At 40.1% G+C, this 25,434-nt stretch overlaps 1 protein-coding gene across 3 annotated transcripts in view; it reads right to left on the bottom strand.

Annotated features, from left to right (window-relative positions):
- Palld (palladin, cytoskeletal associated protein) overlaps positions 1-25,434 on the bottom strand; it is a 391,437-nt gene that overhangs the window by 353,547 nt on the left and 12,456 nt on the right. For 2 of the 3 annotated variants that reach the window (XM_028757733.1, XM_028757734.1), the window contains exon 1: positions 21,114-22,039. In XM_028757733.1, the coding sequence (XP_028613566.1) occupies positions 21,114-22,039 (926 nt within the window). Of the gene's footprint in view, positions 1-21,113; positions 22,114-25,434 lie in introns of those variants that run through there. The other variant, XM_028757735.1, reaches the window with a different exon arrangement.

Here is a 25,434-nt window from a genome sequence, read left to right as displayed (position 1 = left end):
AGACAACTGGAATTGGGATTAATTCAAGGGTGAGGTAGAAACCTAGTTCAATGGAAACTCTAAGAAATCGATTAGGGTGACTCTAACTAGGCCTTCTAGTGATGGGAGATACAAAGCCTGATCCACCCATCTCACATGACCAGGTAAAACTTCCAGTGGATGTTTTGGGACACTAACCCAGCCATAAAACATTTGACCTACTATTTGTCCTGTCAGCATGATGTGCTGGGGTAAAAGGTGGCACAAAAATTGTGGGAGCAGCTAACCAATGACTGATCCAGATAGAAACCTCTGCCACGAGAGGCAGCCCACTCCTGACACTGTCTGGAGGATCAGAAACCAGAGTTCAGATGGCCCAGAAACCTAGGACAGAACTAAAGAGGACTGGCAAAAACCTAAGAATAAAGTGATGGCTAATGATATTCTGCTATACTTATAGACTGTTTGTTCCTGTTTTTGAATGGGATTTCAAAAAGACTTTTCTATTGTGGATGGCCCTGGTATTGCTTGTATTTTGATGTTAATTCCTCCTGGGAGGGGCTTCAGACAAAGAGTGTGTCCCGTACCCCTAATGAATAAAGTAGCCAATCACTGGGCAAGTAGGAGGGACTTTTGGGTTGGATAGGGGAAGAGAGGAAAAGGAGGGAGATAGGTCCTTTTTTTTGGACAGGGATAGTGTGAGGGCAAGATGTAGCTACTAATGTTTCCAGGTTTCAATGGTGGATCCACCAGGATTCACTACCAGAGGATTTAGATTTAAAATAGATACGAGATTAGGATTCTAGTTGTTGCGTCCAGCGTTTGAGTTACCATTGTTCCTGAACTAAGTTTATGTTGTATTTTCCTTCTTGTGGTGGCTAGTCTGGGTTCCAGAGAGAAAGCACAGGTTTGCCTGATGTGCACCACAAAAAGACGTGGGAGTTTTGAAGCACGGGGCTGGGCTAGTGTGGTAGCAACCTGCCAGTGGGAACTTAGTGACTGGGTGGAGAGATTTTGGAACTCTGGTGCTATGTGGCCCACTGGTGCTAGGCACAGTGAGGGAACTTGCAGTCTTTTAAAAATATTTCCTGCTATTTCCTGTTGTGGGAAATATTTTTCTTTGAAATTTTTTTCTTGAACTCTTTTTCATCCCCTCTTCAGATTTGTCGTATTTGTTTATCTGGATGTATATGGAAAAGCAGAGTTACTCCAAGTTGCTTTCCTTTTCAGCCTGGAGATCCTTGGTGTCTGCATCACATTTGTGTACAATGGCCTAGGATGACCAGCATAATAACATGGTCTGCATCCTTGGTGGCAGTAAAGAACATGGTTCACTGTTGGTGCCTTGTTATGAGAGTAGGGCTACGGAAAACAGATTTTCCTGTGAGACTCAAACCCAAAATTACCAAGGAAAGAAATTATTCCAGGGATCACAGAGCATTAATGTACACTCAACAGGATAGAAACTAAGTTGACCTAAGGTCAGACATCTCATGAAGACATTGTATCAGCATTAAATAGTTTCTGTGACCATGGATAGATGAGCATCTCTGAAGTGTAGCCTGAGTCTTTTGCTTCATCTGTGAGCTTGAGTCTTAATTTTTTAGGCCAACACATATTCAGCTCATTTCACAGACAGAATAAACACACAGGGCATCATCCACAGTCACTCTCTAATAGTCTTCTACCCCAGTGACCTTTCAGCTTTGCTCCAGCTCTGAACTTTGCTTCTTTTAACAGTTCTCTGCCCTAGGATACATTCCATCTATACCTTACATTCTCTCCAAGAACTTGAAGGCATCTATTAGCCCCATAATTCATCTGAGCAAAATAATCAAGTCCAGGGCTTGGCCATCTGCTCCGAATTCATCATTAGCTTAACAATTACATGCAGTCATTTTAGGTAATGTTTTTATTACTTTAAAGTGCTCTTGCTTTCAAACACTCTGACAAATGTGTGAAGAAGGAAAAACAGTTCATCATGAAGTTCTGCAATTACATAGATCTACACACGGATAATCTTACTGAATAAGCAATTGCTAATAACATTGTAACACTGTTATTTGCCAGTACTTTTAGTTCATGCCTCGAGTTAGGGTTGTGTGACAAAAGGGAGAATGTTCAAAAGATGTGATAGTAGTTTGCACAAGAATTTCTTCCAGAAGAATTCTTTTCTGGAAATATCTAGGATCAACTGATGCCAAGAGTCTAGGGAAAGGATTGATTATCAGTGGTCAAAGGATTTGGGATTTGGAATTTCTATCAAAACTTAGGTAGGTGGAAGGTGAAATTTGAGAAGCAGAAGGTATTGGAGAGAGAGGTAAGAACAGAAGAGAAGTTAGGACCAGGCAAATCCCACCTGGCACGGTGACCACTGATTGTTATATGTGACAAAGATGTATGAAAGTGACATATAGCACCTGGGATTGTCTAGCCTCATAGGCTACTTATATACTGGGCATTTTGTGATGAAAACTTCTCATCTGTCTTTTCTACCTTCTCTGTGGTGTTTATTAGGCTCATAAATGTGAATAAAGGAATTTAAATGTGAAACTCACAGGGGTGCTGACTTCTCAGTCTGAGTCAATGCACTGCAGTGCAGAAGCAGCACAGATGGGAACGGGAGCCCAGCAGAGGAGGGAGGATGTAGAAGACATAGTCTGAACTTCATAGACTATAAAACAGGCAGGGGATAACTGCATCATCCTCTTGAGAGGCAGGGACTTTTAGCTATAAATAGCTATGTTGTCTGCCTATGTCTCACAATCCTACGTTTACACTAATGTGGTTGGCACCATCTTTGTATCCTCCAGTACCTCATCATATAAACAACAAATTTGAAAATTCCACAACTGGAATACAGAAGCAACACGACTGAAAGTAGTTGGAGGATCTAAACATAAAGAAATACTTTGTTTAGTGAAAAGGCTCATATTATTTATTGATTATAATAGCAGACTTCCAGTCTAGTAAACAATTAGCTATGTCTCCTTTTACTACTTGCAATAGATAAGTGAGATTTAATTACTGTCGCCCAGTTATTGTCAAATTCCTTATCCTACTGACTCTAGAGACTAAGTTGACATCAAAGGTTTCTTCCAATTTTCTAAAAAATAATTTTTTATTTGTGTGTGTATGGGTTGGTATGATGCATGCACATGTATGTGTGTGTGCACTCACAAGTACAGAGGCCAGAATAGGCCTCTTTATCACTATCCTTCTTTATCACTCTCCAGCTATGCTTCTGAGGCAGGGTCTCCCTAAACCCAAAGCTCACATTCTCAGTAAGGCTGGAAGACAGCAAGCCCCAGAAATTCTCTTGTCTCCATCCATCAGAGCTGGTAATACAGGCATGTGTGAGACACCTGGCTTATCACATTGGTCCTGGGGTCCAAACTGTAGCTCTTATGATTGCACAGCAAGTGCACTTGGCTGCTGAACAACTTTTATATCTTCTCAATTCTTTACAGTAATCAATTGTTTGTACATAGACCCAGAATGCCAGCTGCAATGATGTAACAAAGTATGATTATAATAAAATTAGTAGATAATTATGAAACTAGTTTGAAGTTTACACTTTTGCACGGGCACCAGATATACATAAAATGAAAATAAATGAGTCAATAATTTAGGGGAAGAAAGAAGGTACGTTACTTTAGCTTCAGCAATGGCTTCAGTAACATTTGTTTTCACTTTAACCTATTATTTATTTTGAAAAACAAAAATATCAGTAACTGCTACTTTTGCAGGTAGTTACTTGATTTAAAGTTACACCAACTGTAACCAATTTTATGACAGTCTTTTGCTCTCTATAAAGATGCTCTATTAGAGAAGCCGTAGTTGAGTTGGATTTTAGGCAGTTTTTGAGGCTAAAATATGCCAAAATTTTGATTAGAAGATGATTGTTCTTGTGTTTTAACAAAGCAGGCAAAACGTAAGGTCCTGGGGACAAAAATGTACGTTTCTCTCTTCATCTAGTGATGTACCAAGGCTATGCCTTTCTTAACTTCATTCCAGGACACTGAGTGCTTAACAGATAGACCTTCTTCCTTCCTCTGGCTCAGCACCCTGAGCTTTATTTTGTAGGTTACATCACTGAAGAAAGGAGTCAGGTTTTAAAGGGCAGACATGATTCCTAATCATAATATAAGGTCCACCTGATATTATGCCAGAGACTTTCTCCTTTCCTTTAGTCTGGACTTGTCTTCCTACCCACTTTTTTGAGTCAACTCAAACTATTACCTTTTCTATTACACTATTCATTCCACACTATCACCTATTCATTGTCCTTATTAGAAATTTCTTCATCCAAGATTACATTAGAGAAAAGGAAATGCTTATGAGTATGGCTATGGTAGATATCTCCAAAGACTAATATCAGAAAAATTGCTTTAAATCAATACATTTGGAATTTGTCTGCTAGGGATTATTCAAATGTATATCTCAGTAGTGATCATAAATTAACCAAGGAAACAAATTTTGGTGTTAATAATTCAGATATAGTCTTAACTATATGTCTAAGTTACTCTTCTATTGCCGTGACAAAACACTACAATCAATGCTACTCATAGAAAAAAGTGTGTAACTGGACTCATGGTTTCAGGGTCTGCCACGGTGGAGCAAATGCTTGGTGGCAAGAACAGCTGAGAGTTCATATCTTGAGTCACAAGTAGTAAGCAGCTAAGGACATACTGGGAATGGTGTGAGACTTTTGAAACCTTAACGTCTACCCTCAGTGATACATCCTTTCCAACAAGAAGGTCTGAAACAGTCCCACCAACTCAGAACCAAGTATTCAAACATATGAGCATATGAGGGGCATGCTCATTCAAACATCGCATGGTAAATATATCCTTCTATTCTTAGTTTTTTCATGTGTAAAATGATGAGAGAGAAATGACAGCCCACTCTGTAGAACTCCTGAGCAAACTGGAAAAACACACCAAGCCAACTGGAAAAATGTGAAAATGAGCATCATTCATCCCATTTCATATTGATAGAAGATGCCAGAATAATCAAGAATAAGACTACTCAATAAGTGACATCTTATTGGGGGTTGGTCTGGTGCTGCTATGTATTCAAATATTAAATACTGGCCTCCAAGATTTGGTTGCAGTCCAGAGGAGCACTTTCTCATGTACACCAAATGATGTTGTGTAAGCTTTGCTCTACAATCTTCTCTGACTGGTTATAGAAAAGTGACTGACAGCCAATTACAGGGAAGAGCAGAGGTAGGTGGAGCTTCAGTTGTGGGGCTGGGGGTTATAGGTAGGGAACATGAGAAAAGGAAGGAAGGGGCGGAGAGCAGGAGGTTGGCATTAAACAGGATGAAAGTAGGAGCATATGGCTGAGAGAACTGTACCCTGAGGACAGACTGATGGAGCAGAAACAGCCCAGGCGAAGTTCAAACAGCAAGTCATTTGGAGAGAACAGGTGGGAAATAGCCAGTCTAGCATAGAAAAATAGTTTAGGGGTAATCAGCCAGTAATTGTGCTAAAGCTGATTAAATAAACCAATAGGATTCTGTCTTGATTATTGGGGGGCTGAATAGACCATAATAAAAACTAATGGAGTTATTAAATATCTAACAATAAGGTATATTAAATGACTTTTGAGATTTTTATCATCAATGTAATCTTCCTTTTCCTCCTCCTCCTCCTCCTTCTCCATCACCACCATCACTCCCACCTCTACCACTACAACTATCACTGCCATTACTACTAGTAGTAGTACTAGTACTTTATAGTATTGGAACTGACAACTTGACAATGAGCAATTCTGAATTTACCTCAACAATTTCAAAAGAAAGCATTTTAGAAATTGTTCATGCCACCATGTCTGGTCTATAAGAATGATGGAGAATGTCCTACCTTGAGATGGCTAATCAGAAAGACACACTAGTGCCAGTTCCAGCTGGACACAGAGGCAAGCAAAATTGAGTTAACACATGAGGGGGTCATGAAATGACTAGATCTAAACGTCTCAAAATAAAAGAAAATCATAAGAGATCAGGAACAACCTTGGGGGTTAAGGTAGATTGCTTTTACCCCTCCATCTAGAAGGACAAAGGATGCAAGCAGTGTTGTGAATTAGCAAGCACAGTGGAGACCTGTATTGTCTAAGAGGGTAAAGGGAGTCCATAAGAAGGGAATATACTAAACCTCTCAAGTTCCCCTCCCTTTGGTGTACTCAGGGTCTGAAAGGCTCCACACAACCACAGGCCTATGGATGTCTGCTGTAGTCTAGACAGAAGAACTTCTCAGGCCAAGTAGAGTAGAGACAGTTTTGTAGAGGCCCATGACAGCCGAACAGCCAGGGTATCATGAAATAAAAAGTGGTTATAGAAAATTTATGAATCCTCATATTAGTTGATTGATTGATAGTTTTTTTTTGTTTGTTTCAAAGGTTCCTTGAACTTATCACAAATTCTATGATGACTCAACTTGTACATCTCTCCTGTCTCAGAGTCCTAAGTGAGCCATGATGTACCGTTAATGCACTTGTCAATAACATCTCATTTCATGACAGATTGCTTGTATGTAATATGGTTCTATAACATTGTAATGCAGCCATGAACTTCTGTGGCCCTATGACATTGCAGTTGTCATAATATAGCACCATGCATACTGACATGTGTGTGATGATGCTATGTAAACAAATGACCATTCTGCTGTCACCTCTAAGAACAGCTAGCACACAAAATTACTTATGGTACCTAATACTTGATACAAACAAAAAAATAAATGTTACAACCCCAGGATTTTTATGCTTGCTTGTTTGTGTGTACAGCTTTGTCCATGGATAGGTCAGAGGACATCTTTTAGGAGTCCATTCTGTCCATCAGCCAGGTGACTCTTAAGGATGAAACTCAATTATCAGGCTTGGCAGGAACTGTCTTTACCAGACACGTCATCTTGCTGGTCATTATGGCACTTTTTCAAAGTTACTTCTTATATTTATATATAAGAAGTTCACAGTGGAGCTACAGAGATGGCTCAGCAGTTAAGAGTGTATACTACTCTTGCAGAGGACCCAAGTTCAGTTTCCAGCATAACTACCTGTACCTCTAGACACAGCCAAAAGGACTTGATGCCTCTTCGGGCATTTGCAACTCACATGTACCTACACACAGACATACATACACACATGATTAAAAATTAAACTTTTAAAAATGTTCACTGCAAATCAGTATGCCATGTCATCTTGCTTCATATCATGATTGCATCAAGGGGCCTGTAATAGTGGTAAACTGTCACATGTGGTTTAAACCCATTGTGAAACTGGTTCTGGAAGCCAGAGTTACTCCCTTCCCCATTTCAGATCTGATCCTGTTTGATTCAAAGTGTCCTCCAAGCATACTGTTTGGGGCTGGTCCCCCTCATTCTGTGACAAGGAGGGCAAAGAAGAAAAAGGTGTGAATGAAAATATTTTAACCTTGAAAACAGCCGAACAGTAAAGCATTCCCAACAAAGTTTACTGTTGCTTGTTCCAGTCCATGGACCTGCATGGTAGAGAGGAACTAGCAATTCAATCTCAGGAAGCTCACCAGTGAGAGGGCAGGGAGGGCCTTCTCAGTGCGGAAGGCCTGTTAGCTGACTCAGCTTCCCCAGTCCATTTCTGTTGGACATTGTGAACACTCAATTTGATTTTATATGTTGCTATTTCTCATTTCTATATGTTGCTATTTGCTCTTTCACTTGGGAGCCCCACCTGAGGGGACATGTGCTTTGCCCAGGATTTTCTTTAGGGAGTCCTGCTGGCTCCTTTAGAGAGTCTTTCTAAGTATTTGAGCACTCGTCTTGATAATGTTTTGGTATCTAGCCATCTCTTTGTACTTATTGTTTTTCTTTACTTGTATATACTTGATACACTATTCATTCCAAACAAACAAAAAAAATATAGCCATTGTAGATTGTTCTTTTGACCCTACAGAACAGGGCTACATCACAGCTTTGACCTATGCCATCTGAAGGTCGAAAACATACTGAGATGTTTGCATAAAAATAACAGAATCATTATGCTTCTTAGAGCACATCCCTATTATTAAATAACATATGGCTGAATTTGGATTTAATAATCTTAGTACAATGTTGCATCAGCCCGATCCAAAGGGATGTTTGTTGAGTTTTCTTTCTGAACCGTTATGAAAGGCTTTATGAAGGCATATGGAAAGAGACACCACAGGCACTCTCTGCCTTCCCTCCGATACCCATCCACAGAGTCATAAGGAAGCAATCCCAAGTTCATTACGCTAATCCTATTAGCATCTTTTAAAAAATGACTCATGCCCCTTCAGAATAATTGCTGTCACATCAATATTAAACGTTTGTTATCATGATCACATAACCACATGGTCTGGAATAGCTCAGACTAATGCCAGAACTGGCTGGCAAAGGGGGAAACTCTCGCTTGCTAATTTCTTTTCCTTACATGTTTGGTCTGGAACCATTTGGGATATAGATGTCATTGTGGTCTCTAGCACTCGGCTATTTCCAACTTGGCCTTTTTCATTTCTTCTCAGAATGTTTTTTCATGCCATCCACTTCTAATCTTCTACCTTGTCTCTTTCTGAGTCCCTTCTTGGAACCTTCACTGGTCTCCTACAGTTTCATAACCCCCAACCTGCATCTCCCTTACCACTCTGATTAGCTATGATATATCTACTCTATCCAACTGATGAAGTATATCCACGTAGGGAAGGCCCTGAGAAGACACTCTGGTGCCAGCATCCTACTCACTACCTCGAACAATCCCATGAACATCGAGTACAGGCAATTAGTTCAGATATATGTTATGCTGGAATAAAGAAAAAGAAAACCAAGTTGTTTCTATAAACATATCTGGAGTGTAAGCAGGCCTGAGGAAAAAGAGGCAGCAGAAAGAGGAGGAGGAAGAGGAGGAGGAAGAAAAGGAAGAGGAGGGAGAAGAGGAGGAAGAGGAGGCAGAAAGTAATAAGTGTCAGGGAAATAAGACTCGGTTACAATGTCAATGAGGAGAGGAAAGACAAAACAAACTGCACTTACAATTCAGATCATAGTTTATTCTAATTCCATGGGTGTGAGTGAGAAAATCACATGCTTCAACTGAGCAAACTGTAATAAAAGACAGGCTTTGGTTGGGCTTAATCTTTTTCTGATTTATCAAAATCTGAAAGCCAGAAACCTATCAAAAGAAAGAGAGACAAAACACACGTGTGACAGTCGAGAACTTGAGGAAGACCCCATGTAGAGTCCAGAAGCTGCTGGGGCCACAGAGCACAGTTTGAACTGAAGGTAGCCAAGGACTAGCTTTGTGTTTTGAGAACATGGTATCTGGACACCTGAGGTGTGTGTGGGAAGCAAGGTAGAGAGCCTCGTTTAGACCTTGTTAGAAACACACCTTCAGACTCCAGAGCTAAAGCCATTGTGCAATAGAACAGCGGACGAATCAATGTTCAGATTTTAAGATTTGAAGATGAAAGGGACTAGGGATGTAGTAAGTTTTTTTTAATTGGTAACATACCTCTTGCAGGTATATATTATAGATGATACAGTGCTTATAAAGTTGCTTTGATTTGGCGTAAGACAGACACACCTTGTTAACAGATTCATTATTTTTCTTGCAATGACCTGCTAGGATTTGGAAAAAAAAATCAATCCAAATACAACAGCTCTCACACTGGAGGGATGACACTGGTTCTTTTCCTGTGTAGTACTCATTGTTTAAACTATTGTTTTTCCTATAATTAGTAAGCCTGGTGGCTTTCTAATTGGGGTGGCACATCAGTAGGTTCCATTAAGAAATTATGATACAAAGGAATCACAACATAGGCTCCAATGTACATCTATTAAAAATTTCACCTGAATGTTACAATTTGGGATAGAAATGATTTGGTTGGGATGTCAACAAAACTAACTTCGTACAAATGATTGGTGCGTGCTTTTAGTAAGTGAAATTGTCTCCAAAGGGACACAACAACATTTTATAGAGAATCTCTTTGCTCACCTGACCATTCCTACATGGCACCTGACAATATTTTTGCCAACTTGAGGGTGCCTGTCACCTTGATATGCTTGCTCAGTGACTACTTATGTGTTAACAATGCTCATATATAGTACAAAAGATAGTAGTTTCTCTAACCTTGTTGCTTCCTTCCAATAGCTACCCGTTCAAGGTTAAAGTTCTTTGTGTCGTAAAAATTACCATCTTATATTGGATGTACAGTGGTCTTTTGTAGCAAAAGCCTATCAGCAATCATTGAACTCAATGCTGTCATTATTGCAGTGGCCCTTCCCAACTGTATTCCAAGCAGTGATGATGATTTGTCCTTACCCTTGGCACACAGGATAATTCCATGTAGCAGGATTCTGGCCAACATAGGCCAGTGCATTCCTAATTAAAACGGAATGGCAATGGAATATAAGAGTTAAATAGTACCATGCCGGATTACAAATCATATTCTGTTCTTCTTGGCATCACTGCTCTGTTTGTGAGAGAGAGCGAGGCCTGGCACATGGTACTGCTGCTCTGCTTTCCAAAGCTGCATCAACTGTGTTTATTCTACCCGTAAAGATGTTGTAGACTCTCCCTTGTGTCAACACGAATGAGTCGGCTGGGAGTGCACACGGTATGACATTTTCTCAGGAGGACCATGAAATCATTGATCGTGGTACCCTTCTTTTTTGGGTTTTCTTGGCGTTGTCTTGGGTAAACGGAAAAAAGCCATCTATAAGCATCTGCTTTTAGAGAAGCAATCAACATGCAGACTGGAATAACATCTATCCTGGTAAAAAATGATTTTGAAGCTTTTTCTTTTAAAGAAAGAGTCTATTTTATTATAATGGGAGTTTTCTTTTTCATTATTAATGTTTTCCTTTTCTCTGTTTTCTCTCTCTCTCTCTCCCCTCTACCTTCTTTTCGGAACATTCTCCTCTATTACCTGGCAGACCCTTTCCCCAAACCTCTTTCTCTCTCATTAGAAACACGTTTCCAATTCTGGCAGCCGAGGTTCAACGCCGTCCCCTTGGGAAGAAACCTTATTTCCTATGGTATCCTTGTTTATGTTTTGTGGCTGACGATTACAGAATCAGTAGCCACTAGTCACTGAGAGCATGTGCAGCTATACAGCGCCAGCCTTCACGGTTGGAACTCATACACAAGAGAACAGAGTTCCTACGTGTGTCTGTCACTTTTCTGCCAGGGAAGGCTAGCAGTTATGATTCCCTCTCAGTGTACAGGTGTTTAGAGGCTCACTTTTATCCACCAGATTATCCGATGTATCACTACTTTTTTTTTTGGCTCAAAGAACTAAAATGAAGCAGGAAAGAATATCCCTATAACTACACGCCCCTACAACTACACGCCCCTCAAATACACCAATGAGACGGATAGTTTTGCATCTTGCTCTACACAGCAAGCTGTGTTGAGTTCCAGACATAATTCTATTTGCCACAGTTACATTTATAATGTAGCTCCTAAGTCAAAAGAATGTGGTGTTTACAGAAGGCTTATAATAGCTGTAATTATATGTGCACACACTGTGCTCCATAGTGAGGTATCGCCTCAGGCAAATGAAGAAGCAAGCGGTCATGAAGAAATTAAGGATTGGAAATAGAAAGGATTGAAAAGCCTGAGAGAGCAGCTCTTGCTGTGGAGGCATCTATAACTTCACAGTCAGGTTCCTGGAAAACAACAGTTTCATACCGGTAAATATGCAAAAGCTCAGTCATTTCCTTTTGCGAGTTTTGCAGTATGCTATAATACTTAATCAAGATGGCACAAAATCAAAGCCAACCTGCCTGGCTGCGGAAAAGTGTGTATTTGTTACTCAAATTAGTTTTAGAGTTGTCTTCCTGCTAAAATTATTGGAATACAAAAACAAGGAGCATATGTTAGGGAATATACTTTCAATTGACTTTAACAAATGTTTCACAGGTACCTAGGAAAGAAGCCGAGGAAATGAAGGAACAATTTAAAGAACCTCCAGAAAACAATAGTCAAGAGGCCTGGGCTTGGAAAGCTTTCTAAGTTGACTGTAAGTCACAATCCATGGCTGACCTTCACAGCTCTGAGGTTAGCAAGAAGATGGGAAGAACATTAGGTGGCAGGGGTAGGGAGTGGTGATTGGAAGAAATCACTTTTCCTTTGATTTTATTCCCATCCCCCACAGTCATAAAGAAACAGAAGGCCAAGTAAGGTAAAAGTTCCTGGAAAGTAGAAATATACAGATTCCAGATAGCGACTTCAGGGAGATCCTAGTGGATTCTGACTCCGATACTCAAACCTAGGACTCTGAGAAAATAAGACACAGAAGTGTCTTTAAGCATGTGTTTGTGTGTCTTAGAAGCTAGTTGTTTGTCCTATAATGCTGAAGTCTTTTTTCCCATTATTTCTATAGCATTGTGAGTGCTTAGAACTAAAAATGGAAATTGTAGTACAAAGACTTTAAAGACGGAAAACAACTTCAACGATTTTTGAGCAGATAGAATATGCAGTGTTGAGTAAGTTACAGGTGTTGATGGGACTCCTGGATTGTCATATGGGTGCTGGCACCCAAACTCTGGTCCTTGTGATTATACTGGAAGCACTACTAACCACTGAATCATCTCTCCAGCTCCAAAGAAACCATTAAAAAAATAACTTTACAAGTGAGCTGTTAATATGTGTTAGCCTATTTCTACATGCCCAACACGGTTTTAAATTCTACGTCTCTCTTGGTTGACCTAAACACTACCCTAGAAGTATGTGCATTCATTATTTCTAATTTACTAGGAAGGCTACTGAGGCTTGAAAGCTTAAACTTACCAAGTGGCCTATCTGATACATGGTAGAGCCAGAATTTCCCTCTCGCTCTAGAATCTACAGCCAACTACTATACTCAGTTGTTCTGACATTTTTTTTTTTGCAAGCCAATTTTTAATTCTAAAGGGATTCCTTATACATGCCTTTATTTCTTAGGTGAATTTCTTTAATGGTCTTTTGTTTGTTTGATTGTTTATTAGCTTTCTTGTCAACTATGGAAACTTGCCCAATAAGAGAGAAAATTGATGTGAATTCCCAGTTTGGCTCCTGCTATTGATGACTGACACTCATGACTGTTCTCGTCAACAAAAATTCCTCACTATGGTAATACATCTTCTTTTTCTTGGACTCAGAGCTTGCTTTTTAACTTATTTAACGTTCTATCTATCTATCTATCTATCTACCTATCTATCTATCAATCAATCATCCTCACCACCCATCATCACCACCACCATCATCACCTACACAGTGTTGTGTGCATGTGAGCATCCATGCTTACACAGCTGCATGTGTACCACATTGTTCATGCAGTGCTTAATGGGCAAACTGTAGCCATTGCTTCTCTGCTTTCATTATTTGGGTCCCAGGATTGAATTTAGGTTTCATCAACCTTGACAGTAAATGCTTTTGCTTGCTGAGCCATCTTCCAGGCCTTGAAACTTGCCTGACTCCCTGAAACGGTGGCCTGAACAGCCTTATTGTGGACATCATGAATGTGCTTGTCACATACCCTGATGCTGCCTGGGAAGAGGAAATGAAACCCAGAAAGGAGGTAAGGTAGCAACTGGCCATCTGTAAATTTCCAAAGCATGAAGCAGCAATTTCGGCAAATAGGGTTAATACCTCCTGGGTCAGCAATACAGAGTGACTCCATTTTCTTAAGATCTAAAGCAAGATTTAAAAGATTTAATGATCTGATCAATGACAGCCTTCTGTTTAAACTACCATAGAGATAAAGCCAATATTTTAAAGGAAGAATTCCAAGTGGGCAGGGACTAGAGAGACATGGGTTGAGAAAGAACAGAGGGGTAGGAAAGAGGACAGAGCATCAAACAGACTGCATAGCTTTAATCTGTTGGGCACAGCCAGTGTGTGGAGAAGGCAGAGAAAAGGCTCCATTTCCACATTGCAGTAAGGCAATACTCTGTTGCTGACATCTTTTGGTTTCTAGTTCCATAGTAATTTCTGGTTCTAAGGAACATTTTTTGATCTCCTATATGGAGAAGAAACTAGTATCAAAATAATAAGAAACTCAGGCTTCCCTGGGTAGAGGAGGAGACAAGATATTGGTAGGTTTTTGTTTCCTATGGATTCTGCCCTCTTGTATGCTTGCTTTCAACCAAATGACAGGATGGATGGGAGGTATTTGAAGTGGGGGGATGATGATGACTAAGTCTTATCAGATGTTAGCTTTAATTCAGCTAGCTGTAAAAAGGAACAGTGTGTGCGTGTGTGTGTGTGTGTGTGTGTGTGTGTGTGTGTGTGTGTAGGTGAATTCAAGTGTCTACATGTTGACTTTTTCTTGTATCTTCTATAGCCTAGCCAAAAGCCTGTGTAGACTATATCATAAAAAGGTCTTTGGCATGAGACTGAAGGCATACTATTTTACTGGAACATAACAAAATCAAAACAAAAAAATGATTTTAAAAGTCCTAAAATATGACTAACACAATGCAGAAAAAATGTTAACAAATAATTTATAATGGAAAATGGCTAAGATCCACTCTATCCAAGTCACACTGCTAGACATCAAAACATTTTTATGATGGTTTTCTTCTGGTGCTGGGGATTGAACCCAGGGCCTTGAATATGCTGGGCAGATGGATTTTGCTGAGCTGTATGCACCTGGCTCTTCTGAGTGGTTTTTCTGGACTAACTTATGCACAGTATCAGTGCATAGCTAGTACAGATAGTAAAGGAAGATAAAAGGCAGTTGTTTTTAATGTTACTCATAAAAATAGTAACTCACACATCTTAAGATACAAAATACTGTGATCACAACTGAAGCCCCTTGCTTCTTTGTCTCTGTGGTTACTGTCATCTTTAATTTAACATTTCACATCTTTGTGTACTAGTCGGTATTCTGACTACTTCAATAGGCTTAAGATGGGGTTGGTTTTGAAAGTCACTTTAAGGAAAACATTTATTCATGCAAGTTGTGTATATTCACAAGGCCAGGCTGGCCTCATTCCCCATTTTGCTATAAATTTATAAACTTCCTGTTTCCACTGCTCGAATGTTGGTTTGTTGACATGTTTGTTTATTTTCAGATGCTGGGTATCTAACCCTGGGCTTTGTATGTACAAACTAAGTACTATGCTAACTAAGCCACTGGGAACTTCTGTTTAACTTGTTTACTCTTAATTGCAATTTTGTTTTTGAGTTTCAGATCAGATAATCCACCTCTAGTCTATTCATTATGGATATATCACGATTTAATTTATTCATTTACTTTTATATCTTTTTCAGTTTTATTGAGAATACAAGGACAACATTTTCTTCCAGGCTTATCTACCTTGGAGTGGAATTTACTCCTATAGTTATTCAACATGTATTTATTGACCACCTGTTATATATCAGATCCCAGACACAACTAAATGAAAAAAAATTAGTAAGTCCTTATACTCAAGGACTTTTAATTCTATTGAAGGAAATGGACAGTAAAATTGAACCACTAATCCACAGTATGTCATAAAAGTTTATGGAGAAAACTACCAGAGTGTGGAATTGTGTGGGCAGGGCTTCTCCCTGCTCCCTTTTAACATAGGATAGATATAGAAAACCATACCCTAAAGATACTTTAAGGAAAAATATGAAGAAAGAACATTCCACACAGAAGGAGCAGAAACCACAGAGGCCGTTGATGAGGGAGGTGCAGGAAGGTCCAATGGAGGCTGATGTGGGCTCTTCAATGGCAAGAAGCAGGGGATATATCCAATAGAAGAGACCTTATTAGGACCTGCCAAGACAGTGTATTTTATTCCACTTTATTCCAGATAAGAAATCATTGCATGCAGTGCTGTGATTACAGTTCACTGAAAAGAGCTATGCTGAGTGTCATGTGGACTCAGATGAACAAATGTAGGCACAAGGAAATCTATTCGAGGGTAGCTAGTATCTGAGCAAGAGGATGAAGCTTGGAGTGAAACACACTAGAGGTGATGGAATAAAGAGTCAGATTTTGGAAATCTGAAACTGAGAAGGACCTGGATTGTTGGATGGACCAGAGATGGGGTTGAGAACAAGTGCAGTCAATGGTGACTGCAATAATTTTTTTCTTAAACTTCTAGAAAGGAAGTCTTGACACTTTACATTAGATATTCACAGAGATGATACATAAAGGTTACATGTGTGTACACCTTAAACTCACTGGTTATCCTAAATCTTAAACTCACTGGTTATCCTAAAATTGTGCTCCAAATTATGTATAACTATGTGTTATATTGTAGTAACACCAAATGTATTTGTCCATTATTTTTATTTTGATAGTCTAGCATTCTCAATGTTGACTAATCTTGGAGTAATCTTGGGTTAAGCCATCTGTATGTTCACATTTATTATCTACTAGCTGTGGTGTGATTGCCATATTGTCCGAAACCACCACAGTCCATGCAGTTAGTCTTAATAAGATAAATATCTGTGGCATGTTTTATTTATTATGATTATCCTTGAGGAAATGTAAATATCCACAGACAGTGCTGTATTGATTTCATATGGATACTCTTGTTGCTTTAGTTTTTGATGAGGATCAAGGTCTTGTTCACTTAAACTACATGGAGGCACTGAAGGTGCTGAGTTTTAATTATAAAAAAAAGAATGTAGTTAATTGCAATTACATAAATTAAGTAAAACTTTACAAGGCTAATAAGGATGAAGTAATAGACATCTATTAGAAGGGACTGTTCCTGGAACAGTAAAGCATGTGCTGGATCCTTTTTATTTCAGTAGTTGAGTGTTTGAAAGTATTTTCCCTTTCATAAATGTATGCACTCACCTTCCAATTAACTGAATACGAAAGTGTGTAGATCACTGCTCATACCTAGAAGGCTTAGCTTTCTTTAAAGCTATTATGTGGAGAATATACACACTCTTTTAACGTTTATGTTGACTGATGATTGTTAATGGGTTGAAGGAAAAGAGGCACAATCATGAAGAACTGTGGATTTCTTTATATAGAAAATATAACGCTACTATCTCTTTGAGAATATTTGGAATGTGATTTCCTCCATACCTCGAGTTTTATAGATGATAGTTCCTCTCACTTCTACTTTTGAAGGTTGCCAGTGAGCCAGACACGGCAGTTCAGTAATAAGGACAGTAGTGGGACATTCTTATGGACCAGATTACACGATAAGATATAAAAACACCTGACTTACATTCTAGGCTCTATGATTAATCATTTTTTATAACTTGGTGTATCATTGTACAGTTTCATATCTCAGGCCTCTTACATTTAAGTGGTTTAAAAGATAAAACTTCCATTAAAAATACTTTTAAATGCAGAAAGTGGGCCAGGTCTGGTGGCATATGCTTTAATCCCAGCACTAAGGAAGCAGAGGCAGATGAATTTCTGTGAGTTTGTGGCCAGTCTGGCTATGCATAGTGAGTTCCAGGCCAGCCTTGGTTACATAGTAGGGCTCTGTCTTAGAAGAAGAAGAAGAAAAAAGAGGAGGAGGAGGAGGAGGAGGAGGAGGAGGAGGAGGAGGAAGAGGAAGAAGAAGAAGAGGGGAAGGAGGAAGAAGAAGAAAAGGAGGAAGACTCTTTTTGGTAATACCAAAGTCATGTTGTTTTGAGACTAAATTTTGCTATCTAGTCCAGACTGATCTAAAAGTCAAGATCATTCTACCTCTATCCTTCCAGCGCAAGGGTTATAGGTATGCACCACAATCCACTTTCATGAACTAGTTATCCACTCAAAAGTTGAGAGTGCAGAAGACCAAGAAGGGTGAGTGGTGTCGGGTACCTGTCCCTATGCTGCTCTGAAGACTGATAAAGGAGGACTATTAGAACAGGACATTAATGGAGAAACAGATGATGTAACAATTCAACTTGTATGAGACTAGAGAAACAGCTCAGAGGTTAGGACTGCCGACGGCTCAACACATTTCACACCAGAGTTTAAATCCCATCAGATGGCACACTAAGTCTTTAATGCTGTCTTTTGGCCTCTGGGGGCAACTGCACACACATGTGCACATACAGTTACAGAGACACATACACAAATAAATACAAGCACACATGCTCACAAATAAATAAAAATCTTGAAAAATTTCAAACTAAAATTTTTAACAAATAATTTATATACAACTTGAATATTACTTGTACATATTTTCTCTTTCCTTTAATTGTTAGGATTTTTCTGGATATGTAAGAATAAAGAAGAGAAAGAACACTGTGTTCACATTTTATTTGTGACAGCTGTATCAGTGGGGACGGTGTTTGTGTTTAAAGTAGCAATACCTTGAGATGACTGGCCTGGCTTCTCATTACTGTTCCTTCCATTCCTCCTTCTAACTGGGGCTACTTTATCTAATTTATTAGTTTGATGATACCCAGGGTTTTCTTCTGTTTTGATTTTTAAAGACAGAGACTCACCATATAGCCCTGGCTGGCCTGACACTCAGTATATAGGCCAGTCTGGCCTTGAACTCAATAGAGATCTAATTGCTTCTCAGTGCTAGGATTGAAGGCTTGTGCTACCATGTCTGGCCTGGGGCTTTGGAGCAATCTCTGTTTTAGCCTCATCGAAGGATCTCTAAGCTAGTGGTAAGTAGCCTAGCCATGCCTTGTAGGAAGCTGTTTCCTCATCCTGGTTCCATCACAAATGCAGTCACTAACCGTTGGCCTCATTTTGGTCAGAACTGAGTGTGTATTCCTTGCACTCTTCCTGTGTCCTCCTGGTACCCTGGTCTTGCCCCTCACTTGCTTTTGAAAAGTGAAGTTTCTCCCTGTGTTCTAGTCCCTACCTCAGAATGCTGCTACCTGCTGCCATACCTGCCACCAGTGCATTCTTTCCTCTGGTCTGCCATCTAGCCACACCCTATCCCTTCCCAGGATAGCTGCCAACCACCCAATACTATGTGCCTCTGTGTTTATTATCAAGCCACATCTTTTGGGCTTTTGCCCATTGATTGCTTTAGATTCCCTGACACTCCCTTCCTCTCCATAAGACAATCAACTACTTCTGGATCCTTAGAAGGTGTCCTGTCAATGAACTAGGCCTTGATAATATGTAGGTCAGCATCCCTGGACTGATGCAGGCTGAGCCAGCTTCTCATGCCCCAGTGCAAGCACTTTTTTATTAAAGGTTTTCTTCCTTACACAAAATTGTCTTCACAGAAGGTTTTCCACGAAGACCATCACATGTGTCACATGGCTAATAAAGTTTAATGATCATGAAGTTTGGTGTACTTCCAAATGCATGATCAAAATGACCAAGATCACTCAAACAGGAATGAAAACAACCCCCCAACCTTGTTGTGTATTTATATTCATCTTCTTAAAGCAAAATAAAACAAAAATGAACCCTAAAGGATATACAACGGCCATTTAACAAAACAATGGGCAATGGAGAATTCTTACCAAAGATTTAATGACTGTTTACCATGTCTAATGAACATTGGCCATTGATCTGAGTACACTGAAAATAATTAATAATACTATACTACCAACTAAATGTCTAAACCTACTGTCCCCACCTGACCCCAAGAAGTCCAGACATAATTTTGATGTTTCCCTGTGTTACCAAATGACTAACAAGGGACCATGGCCTGCTCATTTGATTGGGTCCTTTGAAGCTAAGTGAAATGCTTTTGGTCAGTTTTGACAGGGTATGCATTTGCCACTGAATTACACTTGGAAGAGGCTATTTTGTACACAAATGTAAATCGAACCATAAAGTTTCAAAATCACACTGCTTTGCATATGAATATATTCCGCACCAATTATTTGCTCCTAAAATCTGTAAGCTTAAAAAAAAACAAAACAGAATCTTAAAGAAACCATTACATTCTTATGGACAACACACAAATGCAGAATCCAGAACAGTGCAACTGAGTAAACACAGTAACAAAGTCTTTACTGCCCCCTGCTGTCGGTTCCTTTAAAATAGCAAACATTACAGGAAAAATTGACAGTGTAAACTAGCTAGTGAGTAATCCCAGTGCTTTATTCTGAGCTATGATTGTAAAGAAAGACATCCATGCCAGCAACGTGTGCACGAGCTCACACAGAAAGGCAAAGCGTATAAAGTCTTTTTCGGCTTGCGTAGCTGACCTTGTCCACTTCATTCTTTTTCTAAAATTAAATTATTTGAATTTCCTTTTAAACATTTACATAGTTGGGATAAAACATTCAAACAACTCAACGGATGCCCATCTTCATAGTGTAATCCTGACTTGCAGTGAAGAATTAGACATGCTAAAGAGTCTGGGTAATGGAGCTACGAGGCCACAGCAAGGCGTCATTATTTTACATATGATGTAATTCAGACACCATAAAATAGAATGTGATTTCTTATTATACTTTTCATCTCATGGTTGAAGACATCAAGTCCCAAAACTGTCTTGTTTTAAGAGACGAGTCCAAAGAAGATCCTAGATTGTAAGCCCTGCAATATGGATGTAAGGTCCCTCTCCTAAACTTTTATTGCACCTGAGAAGGTATACCGCCTGTAACTTAAAAAGAAGAATTCAAAAGAAACATAGGGGCATGGTGGGAGGCTTCTTTAGCTCTCTGTATGCCCTCAATTCCATGTTTTCTTTGGCTGTGCCCTGCGGCTAAGCATAGAAATCCAACCTGCTGTGCTATGGACTTGGTTTATTGTTCTTTAACATAGAAATTCTGCCTACTCTGGTTGCTACACTTTGGAGATGTGGGTGTGTGTGTGTCTCAAATTAATAAGGCAATCTGGTCCATTCCTTAGCCTGGATGCCTATTTTAAGATGAATCTATGCTTGATCTCTGTGCACTGTCATCTCTGTACCTCTGGATAACTCTAGCTTTGGGATAATTTTTTTACCTTCTTCAGTGACTCATGACCAAAACCACACACTTTTCTCCATACTTTGGATAAATCACTTACACATTTTTACCCTCTCTAGATTCTGTTAAATCTACACTCCTATATAACAGCCTGCTGGTATTTCTCATTGCATTTCAAGTGACAGCAAAACCTGCCCCACCTGGGACACCTAGTGGTGGTGGCTATTTGGCCTGCTTTTTGTCTGGCAGGTTTTTGAGAAAATTCTACTGCAGAGACCAGAGGGTTAACAATCCAAGAAATTTCTCATCTCCCTTGAAGTAACACCGGAAGTCAATAAAATCACTTTACATTCACAATAAAGAGTTCTTACCTGACCCTGGGGGGTGGGTTTCCAGTGACTCTACACTCCAAATAAACTCTGCTTCCTTCAGCAACTTCTTGGCTCCTCAGCTTCTGGATGAACCGAGGTGCAGATGGCAAGTGGCGGGCTTTCTGGGACTGTGGGTGTGGTATGTGGGCGTGCGGCAAGGTCTCTTCTGGGGCCTGGTGGGCCTGGTAGCAAAGGCTGTCCTGGGGTTGCTTGATCTCTGGGTCCATCTCCAGTTGGTCTAGCTGTTCAGCAGTGGGGCTCTGGCTGGCTGAGGCACTCATCAGGGTTGATGGCTGATTTTTAGGTGACAGATACCCACTGTCTGGTGATGAGGACTCACCATTTGGGCTTCTGTTCCTTGGCTTGGCTGCCTCTCTAAATATGGATGTCAGTTCCTCGATGAAACTAGCCGCCTTGTCACACAGTTGGCTCTGGGGGCCACCCTTGCTTTGCTGGGCAGCTTTGGGCTTTGCACTTGGATTGGGAATTTTTGTACCTCGTTTTTCAGCCTTGCGGAGGCTCCGGATGTAGCTGGGGCTGGCCAGCAGGGGTGATACCCCGGGTTTTCTCTTTGAAGCTGGGGAAGTGATCCTTTCAACTGGTTCTGGTAGAGGCTGGACAGGTGCTCGCCTGTTATCCCGAGGTCGTTCTGAGGAAGTCTGCTCGCCTGATTTCGTCTCCTCATGGGAAGGAGTTTCGCAGAGGCTTATGGGAGACTTGCTGAAAATCTGCGAGATCTCCTTTTCGGAGTCAAAATCTTCAGTTTCAGAGTTGTCTATAGCTCTGCGTGCCAGGTCAAGGCTTTTATTTATTTCTTCCTGGCTGAGGAAAGCAGAGAGGCCTGGGAAGAAGTCAGTACTTTTGCCCTCTTCCTGCACGTCTGATAAAGAATCATAGAAGGAGTCGTGGGAGGAAGTCTCTGACATATTTGAGCAGTCTCCACACACTTGTTGCTTGTATCAGGAAGGCTGGAGGCACAGGAAACCTGTGTTCTTGCTTTCTGAAAGACAACATAGAATCTTCATCAGTGCTAATAACCCCTCTCCTGATTTTTTCACATATCTCTAGTAACAACAAATTGGAAGAAACATTAAGATGAACCAAGATAGCAATCTCCTTTATTCTATAAATTGGAAGAAAGACAAAATATTTGTGTGCTACAACTTAGAATTAGTTAATTATTTAGTTTAGGTTTTCGAGGTAGCATCTTGCTATGTAGCTCAGCCTGGCCTTGAACACACAATCTTCTTATCTTCGTTTCTAGGTCTTAGACCTATTGGCTGGGTTGCAATGCCTGGCATGGCTTGTAATTGCACATTGACATGAACTCTGCAAGGGAGCAACTACTACCAAGCCATACAAGGAAAGGATGTCTTCAGCGGGTCCCCAGTGGACACATAGGGGGCTGTTTTGTGTGCCTTTCTTCAACACAAAGCTCATCAGTGGTCTCAATGCAGCAATAATTTCAGAGAAGTGCTTGAGAATTTTAGTAACTCTGAGTGTCCTAGTTTGGTTTCTGTTACTGAGATCAATACTATGAGCAGAAGCAACTTTGGGAGGAAAAGATTTATTTGGTTCATAGGTTAGCATCCATCACGGAGGGAAGCCAAGGCAGGGCCTCATGCAAGAACTCGGAGGCAGGAACTAAAGCAGAGACTGGAAAGGAATGCTGGGAAGGAATGCTGCTTACTGACTTGCTCAGCTCACTGTTTCATACAAGTCAGGAGCACCTGCCCAGTGGTACTGCTGCCCACAGTGGGCTAAGCCTTTTCACATCAATCATCAAACAAGAACATGACCCCAGTCATGATCCCGAACAATCTGATGGAGTCCATTTCTCAAGTGAGTTGCTCTTCACAGACGACTCTGGTTTGTGTCATGATGACAAAACACAATCAGCACACTGATTTTGTTCACATGATCCTAATCCACCAAGGGCAAAAGAACAATCTCAGATTTTCCTCATTTCATAGAAAGATCAAGTATTTGGGTGTTTATAAGCTATGGTGTATTTATTTATTTATGTCTCAATAAACTGTCTTAACTTTATGTGCAGTCACATCATGTATATTCATTCATTCAACATAATTCTAACAGATAGCTATAATCATTTATTTAATATCAGGTGCGGAGAGAGCATGTGTGCTCCATGCTAAGTATTTCAAACCTTTCTCACGAGAGACAGGGTGTTAGACATTGGAACTGCTTAGATATTTAACTTTGTGAACTGGGCAAATCCTAATGCCCCACTGTCCTGTTCTTCTTATTGTACTTACCTTTACCAACTCAACGGTTCTCTAGTTCAGTGATTTTTCAACCAGTGGGTCACGACCCCTTTGGGGGTCGAACAGCCCTCTCACAGGGGTCGTTTATTAGATATCCTGCTGGTCGTTTATTAGATATCATAACCCTAGCAAAATTATAGTTATGAAGTAGCAATGAAATAATTTTATGGTTGGGGGTCACCAAAACATGAGGAACTGTATTAAAGGGTCACAGCATTAGGAAGGTTGAGAACCACTGCTCTACTTCCTCTGTCTTGACTGTTGTGTGGCATGGAGCCATCCTAATTATTCTCTTATGAAGAAAGTTTGTATTCAGTTCACTTTTAATATGTAAATATATTTTGTTTATGAGCAACAGGCAGTTAAACTATAATTTTGAGATGACAGAATCATGGTAAAAATAAACAAGTATAAAACAAATATGAATATAAAATTTTATTTAGCTAATTAATCATGAAACCATTAAGAGTTTACAACCATTTCAAAGAAGGCACTGACGACTACACACATATGCAAGTGATTATGAGTGCTTAAAATTTTGGTAGACTTACAACTGGTTAAGACCTATACAACAATAAAATACAATGTTTGGAGTCATACAGAATGCAAGTCAGTACTATTTTCACTAGAAAAAAATAATTTGTATATTTGTGAAACACTCAGCCTGGCATGGTTGCATGTGTCTACAATCTAGCACTCAGGAGGAGGCAGGAGGCAGGAGGCAGCCTATTCTAAGGAGAAAGTTCCAGGCTAGCCAGAGATCCACAGTGAGATTCTCTCTACAGAGGAGAACCAGGATTCAGGTCCAGGCAGTGAATCCAGAGCTCTGTCTTAACATGTACTTTAGTACTGTTAAATTGTAGTTTTACAGGCAAGATTCCTAAACCATGTATCGTATTAAAAAAAACAGGATCAGAAACAAGATCCATACATCACTACTCCATTATAATTTAGTATATGATGAGCATACTATGATATATTTTAATGCTTCAGGAAAAGCATTATGTAAGGAAGCCTAAGCTAAGTGAATGATGGGAAACAGCCAATTCTTACTGTTAAGTAGGGAGTGTTTGCTGCAGGCACAAATTGTCTCACCTGCTTACTAACTCGCATGTCGGTTTTCAACACCTGATGGGATCCAGTTGTCAGGATTAGGTGCCGTTTAAAAATTGCTTGCACAGTGAAAAATGAATTAATAGCATGATGGCATACCTGCTCCAGATTTAATTTTCAGCTCAGTTATTGCTGCTGGAACATGCATGCAGGCTAGGAAAACCACTCACTCAACGAAGGATGAACAAGAGAAGTTTCCAGGTGGCCCGAGGTCACTGGAAAATAGTGCTCCAGAGATTTGTTTTTTGTCAGTCAACACCCCGAAATGAAAAGACCATCTTCAAAAAGAATGATACACAGCTGCAAACATCTCCATTATCTCCCTGAGACTTCCTATTGGATGCTAAGTCATGCTTTTTCTAATCCAATGATGTGAGAGATGCAGACTATGAAGCAAAATTAAAAGTTCAACTTAACTTGCTTTTGGTCAGTAAAGAGGGAACGAGAGAGAAATGCCAGTGTAAGGTAAGATTCTGATTCTAACATCCTGTTCCCCGATTGGTTCTTGATTTATCAGTAAAGAAGGCCAGGGGCCAATTGTTGGGTGGAAGGTATAGGCAGGACTTCAAGGTCTCAGAAGGAAAAGGCAGACACAGGGACATAGAGAGGGTCTTTCCTGCCATGCTTTGGAAGAAAAAGAATGAAATTACCATGATCTACAGGGTAGGTAGGGCCTGTAGCCTCTGCTACAGACTGGTGACCAAGGATGTTTGGAAGGGGCTAGGTGTGACTAGCCACTGAAGTTCAGGGCAGGTGGAGAGACACAGATAATAAATTGGTAAGGGCATGCTTTTCCAGGTGGGAGGTAGTAACCCCCAGCAATTGTACCAAGAAGGCAAATTATTCTCTGTCTGTCTCTGTCTCTCTGTCTCTCTGTCTCTCTCTCTCTCTCTCTCTCTCTCTCTCTCTCTCTCTCTCTCTCT

The sequence above is a fragment of the Grammomys surdaster genome, unplaced genomic scaffold (genome assembly GCF_004785775.1).
Source record: "Grammomys surdaster isolate TR1022 unplaced genomic scaffold, NIH_TR_1.0 126182, whole genome shotgun sequence".
Classification (NCBI taxonomy): Eukaryota; Metazoa; Chordata; class Mammalia; order Rodentia; family Muridae; genus Grammomys; species Grammomys surdaster.
Note: the sequence above shows the minus strand (reverse complement) of the source record. Positions and strands in the feature narration are given on the sequence as shown.